This window comes from Synchytrium microbalum (assembly GCF_006535985.1).
Source record: "Synchytrium microbalum strain JEL517 chromosome Unknown SmJEL517_scf0042, whole genome shotgun sequence".
NCBI lineage: Eukaryota > Fungi > Chytridiomycota > Chytridiomycetes > Synchytriales > Synchytriaceae > Synchytrium > Synchytrium microbalum.
Window position 1 is genome coordinate 191371 of NW_022158391.1, and position 12864 is coordinate 204234.

A 12864-nucleotide genomic window follows, 5' to 3' on the forward strand; every position below is an offset into this window, starting at 1 on the left:
TAGTGTACTTACGGAACCAAGTAGCACCAAGACCGACACCAGGACCGTTCAAAGCTAAGACAAAAACCTTGCTGTGGTCGATCTAGATGGTTGAGCAGGTGAGCTCCTTTCCCAAAGGTCGATATTGCTCCGTCTCTGCAAGGTCTGGGGCCAAAGACTCTTTACCATAGATCGCAATAATTCAATGGCGATAGAGAATCCAGCCATTTGTTGGGCCTTGACTTCAGAGGCAGTCATTGGCTTCTCGGTAGCGTGACGAGCACCGGAAGCACGTACATCAGCACCAGAGGAGAAGAAACGGCCTTCGCCGGTCAAGACTATAGGAGATATTATTAGTACATGTGCTTGTCAACCAAGATTGGGTGTGATGTCGTCATCATCTGTATAGCCGAAATTGGAGCAACCATGGAACTGTGAGGCAACGAGGGACAGCGTACCAGTAATGACTACATCAGGGTTGGCGTCTAGCTCTCGGAAAGCTTTTACGAGGTCGGCGTTGACGTTACCACCTGTGAAAACAGGGAATGGGATGTGTGCGTCAGCTAAATGTGTTCTTGAGCAGAGTAGTACACAGCGAGTTGGTTCATACCGAAGGCATTCAATGACTTTGGTCGGTTGATTCTATAATTGAAACATTAGCATTTGAGGTACAAGCTCAGACAACGTGTGAAAAACATTTCAGGAAAGTTGAAAAAAGTTAGTTGGTACACACTCACTTAATAGTTCCAATAGCACCCTCGATGGTGACAATGACATCCTGGAATCCTAATAACGGGGCCATTGTATAGACTTTGGATTCAAGTTGATTGTAAAGTGTTGGTTGTTGCGGGGAGTGTGGCAGCAACACAAGAAACAAGAAGAAACCAGGACAACGACTATAGCCGAAGTGCAAAGGCAGCGTTGACGCAGAGGTCGTAATGTTTGAATCAACGCGTCGAGACACGTCGACATCCCTTCAATGGCAGCACGGGCTGTCTCGACAGTCCTTAAGAAACTTGGACCTGAAAAAAACGAAAGGCTTTCGTTCGCCGTCGTTCCTTTGCAGATACAAGCCCAGCGACGACCAGGAGACGTACAAAGAATAGGTCTCGAGACTCGTAAGTCAGTGCGCCTTCAACTTTCAAACACCACTACATTATTTTCCATGTGCGTGTCAAGTTTTGAACAGTTCGGACACAGTTTGCTTAAAGATATCTTGATACAGAGCCGCCCCATGGCAACGACACGGTGGCTACTACTTTTACTGGCTTTTTCTAAGCTGTTGACCACGATTCTCGCCGCACTATGCACCACTCAGCCGTCAACGGTGTTGCTGTCATTGCCATCATCATCGCTTAACTTGGCAAACTATCCACTGAATGTAACTCTATGGATCGACTCACAGTTTCATTACGCGATTTATTGGAGGGCGGAAACGGCACCATGTCCAGGTTTGGGATCTTGTTGATTTGTCGAATGACTGCGGTCCAGTCCAAATACTAAACAGACGGTTTTCTTATAGACGGATTACGGGTTGCTATAGTTCTTAAATCCAACAGCTCGGGCACCCTCGATACTAGAGCTTGGGCTGGTCTTGGGTTTGGAGACTATATGTTGGACCCAACAACAATGTTCATGGTGATGCAGCGCTCTGGAAATGGAATCACACTCGGTGAATTCAAGAGCACTGGTGCTTATCAGCCGCCCGTACGTGTAATTGCTGTACACTAATTCATTCTGGACTCTCAACGTTTCGACGCTTAGATCCCACTGAGTCAGGCATTGCCGAACGTTGCATCTCCATTCGTTTCCTTGTCGGGAGGCTATGATCAAGCCGCCGACGGAACGCAGACTATCTTTGCAGAGTTTTATAGGCCAGCTGTCGTGAATGATGGTTACCACACAGCGATTGCGTTGAACGACTCGCAACGTCTAATATTCGCCTTCCAACCACAACCGACTTTGGACAATAATTTTTTTAATTTTCATTACCAATACCGTGGACGAATCTCGGTTAGTTCGTATATCGGGTCTGCAGTCGGAAGTGTTTCGTCAATGTCTAAAGTGGATGAGACCATCTCATGGGATTTCAAGGTGAGAGCTTGTAGGAAGTGATTTCAAGACCATTTACATTAGGTGATTGCGATCATTTGTAGGAATTACATGGCTGGGGCATGCTGACAGCATGGTTTGTGATATTACCCTTTGGCATAGTTTACGCCAGATATTGTAGGCCACTCTTGTCTTGTTCACCCATGTAACCATCTCACCCGTGATCTTCCTAGACCGCTCATCGCCCGGTTGGCTCTTTGTGCACTTGTCCGTGCAGTCAATCGGACTACTCCTCATCATATCCTGCTTCGTCATTATGCTCCTCACAATCCAATTATGGAACCAGCCACATGCTCGCCTAGGTGTCAGCCTCATTACACTCATATTCATACAGGCGTCATTGGGAGCCTGCAAGTATTATGGTATGAGGTCAAAGAAGCTGATAGACCTAGATTGGTGGATTCAGCTCTCGCATCGAGTATTGGGTCCACTAACGCTAGCGGGAAGTTGCGCACAAGCGTATCTCGGCCTTCAGACGCTTGTACCTTGGAGTGAACCGCGAGGCAAATCGATGTGGTTTTATTGGTTTAGTTTGTTGGGCATGTGGATTATTGTATTTAGCACGTATGAGATATGGTGAGCCTGATGTTCTTACCTTAACCGTATTGGGGGCCGCAGAGATCTCACGCTCTTTATCCTCAGGTATCTTGGGCAAAAGAATCGAGGACCAAAAACATGGCTGACCAAGATAAGGAGGATTAAGCTATGTCTGCCAAACAGGACGAAGAGTATGCCACTACCTTCCTCAGAATCTAGTTTGCAGACATTGACAGCAGAAGCAGTGCCAGCGGTTGTCCAAATTCCGGTTCCAGCTCCTAACGAGACCTTAAAAACATTTACATGGGAGAGTCTAGACGAAGCTGTGCTCTCTGGGTATTTCAAGTCGCCTGTTTTTTCCAGCAACTCTGACAAGTTACTGATCTTGTACCCTCTTAGACAATTATATGTCGTAGCCAACGGCATATACGTATTTGATCTGAATCAATGGAGGTTCTCGCATCCTGGGGGCCAATCTATACTAGAGCAAGTAGCTGGAACCGATATTTCACTCGATTTTTGGACATCGGCTGGATATGATGCTACGGAATTCATACCGAGGCTCGATCGAATCGATCCACGCGCTCATCGACCTCTACCCGCTCCACCAATAACATCAACAACAGGCTCCAGTAATGATCAATCTCCTACTATGGCTGAAGTAGCCAATAACCCTGCTGCATTATCATCACTTACGAAGAAGGATTGGGAAAAAATATTATCTTCCAGAAAAACCCATATCCATACACGGCTTGCGATAAATAGATTGTCGCAGATGATTGTAGGAGAACTGTCTGTCTCATCGCCGCAACAAGTCATGGTGCCCCCATCGCCATATAAGGCGTTCTCGCCGTATGAGTTTCTACGCTACTCTGTCACCAGTATAATAAGGATTGTTGCAACTGCGCCAGCATCCTCTTCACCAAAGACGGATGTTGGACCAGTAATTATTGAGGATCGTGACACCTGGTACAGAGTCCGCTTAGCCAGAGTGTATCCATTTGATAGGAGGGACGCTGAACCCAAGGAACTCATAGCAGGAAGTCGCATGCAATTGCAATTCATAGTGCCAGGGAGTGGTGAAGCATCTCAACGTGTCACACGGTGGTTGGTTCCAATAAAGGGCGACCTTACCGCATTCGAAGTCTTGATCAAGGTCAAGAAGAATGAGACAGGGCCGCTGGCAAGTCTGGTGAAATCGTTGAAACCTGGAAAGAAGCAATTCAAGATTCGAGGACCGTTTGGGTGAGCTTTTGTTTGTAGTAGAATTCAATATTGCCAGAACCTAAAACTCCGTTTGTTTAGCACTCCTTTGATACATCCAACACGACCATTGAATGTAGCTTTGCCGGATTGGATACCGGACGAGTTAATATTTATAGTGGCTGGATCTGGTATACTATCCTTCCTGCAATTTGTGGAATATCAAGTGTTTAAGACTGGCATTCCACTGAAGGTAAGAACTGTCATAGTCTCATATATAGTAGTATACTACAGCGCATTATTGTTTGAACTAACGAGTAGCTCGACTCTAGATACATGCACCGTTTGTAGCACGAAATCCAGACGAACTAGATCTAAATCCGTCAATACACAACACCGTAACAATTAATCAATTTATGGGTGACGGGTGGGCTTGGGGCTCTACGTCCACCGAAAAAAATACCAGGAATGGATACTTTCCAGTCTCCCACACCCTCTCACCTCTTCGAACGAGGATAAAGCTACTATACGGAGTACATTCCGTGTCTGATGTTGCAGCCAACCCAACACTTAAATTATTGGGATTATCGTACCCGTGGCTAATGGAATCCTGTATTTATGTCTCTGCCAAAAGCCCCATGGCAAGTACAGTCTATGAAACCGAGTTTGGTGAGATACACCCAGGTAGTCGGCTGAGTGAAGCCTCATTAACGAGGTATTTGGAGCAGCTGAAGCCCGGAAAACGGAGGGTGGTTATAGCAGGACCGGAAGGCTTTTGCAATATGGTGTATGGTACATGTACTCGTTTTGGATTTACCTACTCGGATATAGTACTCTATTCTCCTAATACTATTGTATAGAAGTAAATAGACAAACTTGGTACCAGGGCATGTTACCTGTTAAGTTGATAGCAGATCAGTGTTGGATCTATCCAAGTATCGTGATTTGCACATAAAATTAGCGCTATGAGTCTGACGAAACCGTTGAAGCTTTGAATGGTAATCATTTACCCGTAAATCACGTTGATCGTTACAAGATTCTCTCGAAATTCAGGGGAATCGCGTCCCTGCGAGCTCAAGGTTTTCAAGTGGCCCAAAAGAACGACCAAAACACAGCTTCTCTGTTTGACCTCACTGGTTTTCCATCGCAAGGTTCAGAGATAGACCGGCAGCAGGAGTAAATATATCAAGCTGATTAAGAACATATTAGGTAGAATCATCCTTTATATTGGGCGCATCGTTTAGAACAGCCTGGCTAACAAAACATTAAATTGACTTCGCAGGATGCCAACAAGCCCAGCGGTAGAGAAGCAGGCTAATGGTGATTATGTCGATCTTACAATGGATGAACCTACTTCGAGTGCTAATGGAGGAATGACGGTATGTCCTCGCAAATCTGCATCGATTCGCTCTCAACGTTTAGCTGACATTCATTTTGAATCTTTCTCCTTAGGGCCACGTATCATCTGACGAAGATGTAGCCATTGTTCCAGAAACGAAACCATCTTCGCTTCGAAAGGTATTTTTCGATTCAATCGCACCTCAAGGGTTTTGACCTAGTGTTGAGGAAACCTGACTATGCGTTCTCTTTTCCAAACAACAGGTATTATCAAAGGAAGACAATGATGACGTGATTGTCATTAGATCTCTTGAAAATGGCACACCGACAAAGTCATTCAATCGGTCAAACCCAACATCAGCATCAAAACAAACGACCCTACCATTCAAGAAGGAGCCCGTTGTAGTGCCAAAGAGTCCTATAAATGCACCAACGGCTCCAATCCCAACTCCTATAAAAACAGCTGCAAAAGTCGCTGCTCCAGTCAAGCTAGCTCCCAAGACCGCAGCTAAAGCAACGCCTAAACCGGCAGCTTCGAAATCCAAACCATCTGCTTCTAAATCAGCCGCATCTGCTTCTAAACCAGGAATAGCACAAAAGGAGAATGGACGTCCGAACGCTTCAGCAGCATCTCCCAAGAAGGTGTGTTAAAATGGAGCGAAAGTTCTACTTCGCCTCTTAATCAGATCCTTCTTTCTTCATTGTTAGGTGTACAAGCAATCTACACTCAACTTTGCACCAAAAGTTGAAGCGGCAAAAGTTGAATCTGCTCCCGTTACAGCCAGGGCTGGTAATAACGATGAGGACTTTGACGGAGCAACTATAGTCATTATGCAACGTCCGCAGCGCGCTGTTGCTGCAATCGCGCCTGCTCCACCACCACCTCCTCCTACTTTCCAAACAGCAGCCGCTGCACGTAAAGGAAAAGCGGTTGATGACTCGGAAGTAGGAGCAGCTAAACCTCTGCCGCATTTTAAGGCCGTTCCTCATGTTTGGAAGGACAAAGATGCCATATGGGCATTTAGAAAGCTGACTATAGAGGAGTCTGCAGACTTGGCGGCCGTGTTGGAATTCTTGAACATATTCGGGTCAGAACTCTTTGGCTTCGTAGCAGATACCAAGTACATGTTGGGTGCCTTCGAAGAGAAGCTCACAACACCCTTATCATGCTACCATCTATTGGCGCCAATATATAGTAGCCTGATTGATCATCTTGATGGCAAAAAGAAGGGTGGCCCCACAGATCCAGCACTATCACAATATCGTCTTGGTCAATTGCTGGTTGAAGAAAAGGCTGAATTGGCTGTCGCCGATGTCTTTACTAATTTCGAATTTGACAACATACCACCACTTGCTCATCTTCGAGCTTTGTCATTCCTAATGAGTGAATGTATGGTTACGGATGGATTCAGAGAGTATATTAGTGGTATTGACGAGCAACTCGCCGAAATGAGAAAGGAAAAATGGCATCGTAATGTAGATCGTAAAGAGAGTGCTAGAGAAGCAACTGCGCTGGAAGTCCAAGTAGCACAACTCGAGAAGGATATTGTATCTCTGAACCCACATATCGCGGCTGCCGTTATCGAATTGGACGATGGTACTGTAAGTGATGATGAAAACGATGAAGACGACATCGACGACATTAGTATAAAGCCACGAAGCTCATCACGAACTCAGGAATCGAGAGAGAAAATGGCTGCTGACAAAAAGGAAGCCAGAGAAAGACGAATCAAACTTCAAGAGTTGCAAAATGAACACATTGAGAAGAAGAGCACAGCTGAAGCAAAGAGACGTCATGTCGAGGCTTTGAATGAAGAAGACGCTTCATACACAACAAACTATGACGCTCTAGCAAACAAACTACGTAGCACTGATAGACATCTGTTGGGACACGATCGTGACGGTCGTGCCTATTGGTGGTATGATATATCTGCAGAACGTAAAGAAGAGAAACTCGATGATAACGGTATGGCTACCGAAGACGAGCCAACCATGATTCCAGCCTCATTTGGAATAATTATTGAACGAGTCGACTATGAATTCGAAGCACGAAGCGCCTCATCAACCACTACTGCCAGTCCCAATAATGCCGCTTCGTCTAGTACACCGAGTCATCCAGCATCTGTGGGAACTCCCATATCCAAACATCGTAGTACACCTCCACCACTCGTGCACCCAATATCTCCAGGCTCCAATAGTGATGTGCAGTGTACCGTCACGTCGAGATTCCACTATATTGATAGTCTTCAAGTAGTCCAACAACTCGTAAAGGCACTGAACGACAAGGGAATACGAGAGAGGGATTTGAAAAAGACGATAGGTAACAAATTCAAGTCTCTTGGATACCTGATTCCTGGTATAACCAATAAACGTGAATCTGGCATCGTAGTGGTCAACGCTGCACCTGACATTGACGTAAAGATGGCCAAGTCTCTCGAACTATTTGGAATATGGGTCAGAGACTGTGGTGAAGTCTTCCGTGGTAAACCTTCCGAAGGTCAACGTACAGAATATAATCAATATATGCTTGGAAAATCCAAATCATTGATGGATCAAGCTGCAATTCTGCTAGGAGCTACTGACGAAGAAATGACAACAATACTAGCCTGTGACAACCTTGGAAGCTTGAAGCCTTGGCTACGCCACATGATCAGTCTTCAAGACCTTCGCACTACTAAAATATCAGCGGTAGATAAAGCATCGACCTGGAGTGACTTTTGTGCTCAGGCTCAATTCATGATTATCGAATATCAGTCCAAGCTTCGTCGTAATACCTTCAAGGTTGTAGATGATGTCGATGATGCAGAGGTCGTGCCTGTTGAAAGAGAATCAACACCTGGATCCGATATGCCCTCCAATAAATTAACTAGAGCTGCTCGAAAGAGAAGTCGCCAGACTGAATCCGAATCGGAACGCATCTCTGCCGTAGACATGAGGGCTATTCGAGCAGCTAGACGTGGATGTGAGCGAGTAGCTGAATCTCCTCCACTTCGCAAACCACGTCTTAGGTCTCGGAGGTCTGATAGGGATGTTAGTAGTAGTCGAGACTCGGGTGATGACGATGAAGAAGACTTTGTAGCAACAAAGAAAACCAAAAGATTAAAACCTCTATTTTCGAATGAAGACGACGAAGAAGATAGTAGTAATAGAAGGAGGAAGGTGCCACCCAAACGCACTAAACGAACCAAACGCAAAGACTCGGAACATGATGATGACGAGGAGGAGGAAGAAAAAGAGTATACAACGGCGCCGTCAAAACGTAAACGGTCTAGCAGAGTCAAATACTCGGATGACGATGATGACAGCAGTGTATCAGATGCTAAACCAGTCATACGTAGTAAAGCAGCGAAGCTATCTAGTCATCGTGCCGAAATCATCATAATGGACGACGATCTTGTGCTTGATGATGTCTCGATTGATAAAGCTGCTGAATCTGCTACTCCTTCTGCCAGTAATAAGGAGTCGGATTCACTGGAAAGTGATTCAGATTCTGTAGTCATGTCCAAACCAAAACGTAGAAAATCCAAGCCTGTAGCCAAACGAGGCCGTAAATCGTCTTCTGCTGCAAGTCGTACGAAGAAACGAACTTCAACTTCATCTCGTACTCCTAGGAAACGACGAGACAGTGACGGTACAGATGATGAGGGTGGTGATGCCGAGTCTAGTGAAGAAGTAGAAGACTCGGATTCTGAAGATTTCTTCAATCCTACACGAACGGTATGTATTGAAGTTGAGGTGGTGGGGTTTGTGGCCAACGGAATTTGACGATTACTTTGTTTTTTCCTAGTTACGAAGTCGTGGAGGGGTCAAACCAACAAAGAAGAGCAGCCCAGTCAAGCAACGCGCGTTAAGAGCCCGTGGTGATTCTCGCCCAAACTATAGAATGTCGTCAAGCCCTGCACCAACTAAAGAATACGCAGACCACAGTCTCAGTGAGGAGGAAAGAGAAGCCGACGACGAATGAGTAGCAATAGTTAGCACAGGAGAGATAGTTAGCATAAGACAAATAGCAGAGAAAGCTGAGCTATTAATTTCTTTAAAACTAGCGGATCAGCAAAGCTAAATCTGTATAAAACAAACCGGAAGGACTTGCAAATAGTTGTGCATAGAGTAATTGTACTTGAGTTGTATAGTTATACAATATTTGTCCACAATGATTTGTAGCTTGTCGAGGCGTTTTCTGAAACCAACTTGTGAAAGCTCTACCGACGCAAAGGAGAATAGCTGGAGCGATAGGCAGAATGGTTTTTGTGCTTAAGGTATAGTAGGCTCAGTTTATAGTAAAATACGTGAATATTGGGGCAGCATAATTTTTTATGCTTCCAGAGGTGCAACCCTATCTGTAACGTCACATACAAGAAACCCTTCCGAATACAATCCGACAATTATCATTGTTCCATGAGGTCCAGCCCTCATATCCACTTCTACTGCCGATGCTGTAGACAGCACAGTCCCGTTATCTTCCATGATGGTTGATATATTGAAAGTCTTTCTAGCCAGCAACTCCAACATTCGTTTGCGATGCTCATCATGCTTTGTTACAGCTTGCATGACAAACATACCCTTTTCCGTTTCTGGTAGACCACTAGGTGGTTTTGGTAAATATCTTGGCACTGTTATCGGTATGATGTCTTCCCAACTGTCCGTTGTGCCGTCCGGTGGCAGGATTCGATATACACCACTATATCCTAAATTGTCTGCCGACTTTTTGGCGTACACGAATTTGATTGTGCTGCTAGATACACTGCTCCGGTTTCTGGCTCGAACGACATGTTATCTATAGCTCTCGCCAGATCGACATTATCTACATATGAGAGTGCGAATGACCAGCCATTGTATCCGAGTGTGTCGTTTGCGGCTTGTTGGTATGCTGTTATTGGGTATCGTGCGTATATTTGGATCTTGCCAGCAGACGTCTCTGCTACAAAGAGGACGGACTTGTCGGGAGTTGATGTGATTCCGTTTGCGAACGCCAAACCTGCATTTGACAATAAAGGTGAGGAGGTTAACAAGTGTTGGATTTCGACAGCTGTCGTTTGATCTACCTTGGACTACACGTTGAGCATGCCCTTTATGATACCATACAAGAGTTCCACCACCCATTCCAAACAGCGTTTCGGCCATCTTGACCCAGCTTGGATGAAGAGCCATGTGGTCATTGGTCACATAAAACTGTAGAGGGAGAAGAAATGGTTTTGTGAAACGAGAACTATTAACATCTCTTGTCATGTGCGTACAGTTTGAGGACCAAGCACCACCAACGAATTAGGTGTATGAATCTCCTTATGCCTAATAGTATGCACCAGCTTCATTGTCTTGGGCACGGGACGTTCCTCTTCACCATCAGAGTCTAAATCAAACACTTCTATAGAGTAGCCTCCATAAAAGCGTGGCACCTGATTCACCACAAACAGGCGTAGTTTGCCAGTTTCAGTGTTTTCTTTAGCTGTCAGTATATCGATTCCCAGTGGATGAAACACGGACGGAGCACCAACCATGGTGAGTTTGATGGGTTGAGATTGCCGATTTGCGTACTTGTATACGTATATTGACCCTGGCTTTTCAGCGTATTCCCAGTTGATTGGGCCCATTACCATGTTCCACTGTCTACGATGTGGATCACATGAAAGAAAGGCTAGTTGCGATGTCCTGCTGATGACAACGTCCTCGCACATTGAAGGATCTAGCGAAAGACGAGAGAGTCAGACATAGACATAGATCACGTCAAACCTGGATAAGTCGAACACTCGCGTGAGATTTGGATGCATTGGGAGGATCTCGTCACAGTTACGTCTCTCAGCACACCCCATATAACAACAGAGAGCCATATATTCCTGACTATGATCCGGAAACAAGGGGAGATGGGTGTCACAGTTCTCAAAACGTGATGCCTTGAGACGTACCAAACAGTGTCGATGCGGCCATGAAGACGCCTCCAAAGATGGCTCTGCAAATTTCGTAGATGCCATTTTTAGGTTTGGTGTCTGGAACTGCTGGGTTTCTGTCGTGACGTGGAGGTAATGGTTCGTGTTTCTCGTCGGCCATATTTGATCTATTAGCGTTCAAAAGCGTTAGTGAATACGCGATCTTAAAAATTTAAAGTAAACTACGCCGTGAGGGCCGTGAGGGATCTCACAATTCCATCTAAAGTGACCTGCCTCTCGGTCTGTCAGGTACAGAAGTCAGACGCCAACGACGCAGTAAGGAGGCCAGCAAAAGAGAATGGGTCCTAAACGGCCGCCGCCGCCATCAGCTAAACGTAAAACAGGGCTGCCAGCTCCAGCAACGCAAAAGACGGTTCGAGGAATCATATGGAGGATACGGTCATTTGCAACGCATCCTCGCACTGTATGTGTCGCTCTATTTATACTAGTTGTATTTCTATGGTCGTATTGGAGAATACTATATCCACTCTCTCGTGGAATGGTCGACGATGCACGTAAACGCAATTCCATCAGCATCATCCATCCAGACACGAGAGTCGTCGTATCCCTTACCTCATTTCCACAGCGCCTGGAAACTATTACCGATACTATAAATAGTCTTATGAAGCAGTCAAGACCGCCCACTGTCGTGGTGCTTTCCATTCCAAAGGAGGTCAAGAGGTTGGATGGCATACCACAAGTACGTCGAATAGCCTCCTTTCTGATGGAATTGCGAGTATCAATACATCATGGCTGACTCGTCTTTTTCATTGATCCCTTTGAACTAGCAGACTGTGCCATCGATCGTGTCAGAACTACAGCACACTTATGGCAAAAAGCTTATAGTTCAGAGAACTGAGGACTATGGGCCAGCTACAAAGTTATTAGGTGCTCTCCTAGTAGAACCTGATCCAAACACTGTAATAATAACCGTAGATGATGATGTGACTTATCATCCTGACACCGTACTAGGTATGTAGCTATAGTGGTGGCAGTTTTTTGGCAAGCTAACTCATTGTTCCCTGATCATCTAAGGTCTGGTGGAAGCAATACATCGCTTTCCAGGAAGTGCACCAACATATAAATGTGAATACTTTCCATGGTGGTGGTTTACAGCCCTAGGTCAAATCCACGAAGGGCCGTGTAAAGGATTTGTGAATGCCTACAAAGCAGCCGCATATCGCGCCGGATACTTTTCAAATAAGGCCGTATTCAATCACTCTAGAGCTCCTGAAGGATGCAGAATCCATGATGATGTTTGGATTTCTGGCAACTTGTATGAAGTTGGTGTACGCCCACTTGTAGTCCAACCTGGATTTGATTCTGTGGTTCATCATCGACCATGGACGAAACTAAGTATTCATGCCGTCCCCAAATCTGAGTCAGATTTCAGGAATCCATGTATTAAATTCTTCAATAACTTTGCTTAAGCTTGTACTTTGACGCTGTAAATATAATGATATTGGCAAATAATAGACATGGCCTTTCAATTTGATGTTTGTCGTATTGGATTGTGACAGAAATGCTGAAATGATGCACCTGGAGCCAGCTCTATAGACGTCAGCTTGAAACATGAGGAAAAGATGCAAAACCTCGAATCAAGGTCAAACTGATGGAAGAACGAGAAGAGCGGCCTCAAAAGGTATTTGAATATTTGAATATACAATTCACAATTGCGGTCCGCATGCCTCACTCCTGCGCATATATGAAGATTTGATGCAAGGAGGATTTGTCAATCGGCGGACGACCCCACCGAAAGAGAGAACGATCA

General features: G+C 45.3%; 2 protein-coding genes across 2 annotated transcripts; both read left to right on the forward strand.

The window, feature by feature from the left end:
• Nucleotides 1–1213: 1213 nt before the first annotated feature.
• SmJEL517_g05128 (uncharacterized protein) lies at nucleotides 1214–4691 on the forward strand (the record flags this gene model as incomplete). Its single annotated transcript, XM_031171056.1, has 9 exons — nucleotides 1214–1430; nucleotides 1502–1686; nucleotides 1744–2073; nucleotides 2136–2208; nucleotides 2265–2667; nucleotides 2734–2964; nucleotides 3028–3873; nucleotides 3934–4084; nucleotides 4164–4691. 9 exons carry the CDS (start codon nucleotides 1214–1216, stop codon nucleotides 4689–4691), a joined length of 2964 nt encoding a protein of 987 aa, XP_031022997.1.
• Nucleotides 4692–11391: 6700 nt separating this feature from the next.
• SmJEL517_g05129 (uncharacterized protein) lies at nucleotides 11392–12523 on the forward strand (the record flags this gene model as incomplete). The annotated part of the gene is made up of 3 exons (XM_031171057.1): nucleotides 11392–11793; nucleotides 11882–12065; nucleotides 12129–12523. 3 exons carry the CDS (start codon nucleotides 11392–11394, stop codon nucleotides 12521–12523), a joined length of 981 nt encoding a protein of 326 aa, XP_031022996.1.
• Between the last annotated feature and the right edge of the window lie 341 nt (nucleotides 12524–12864).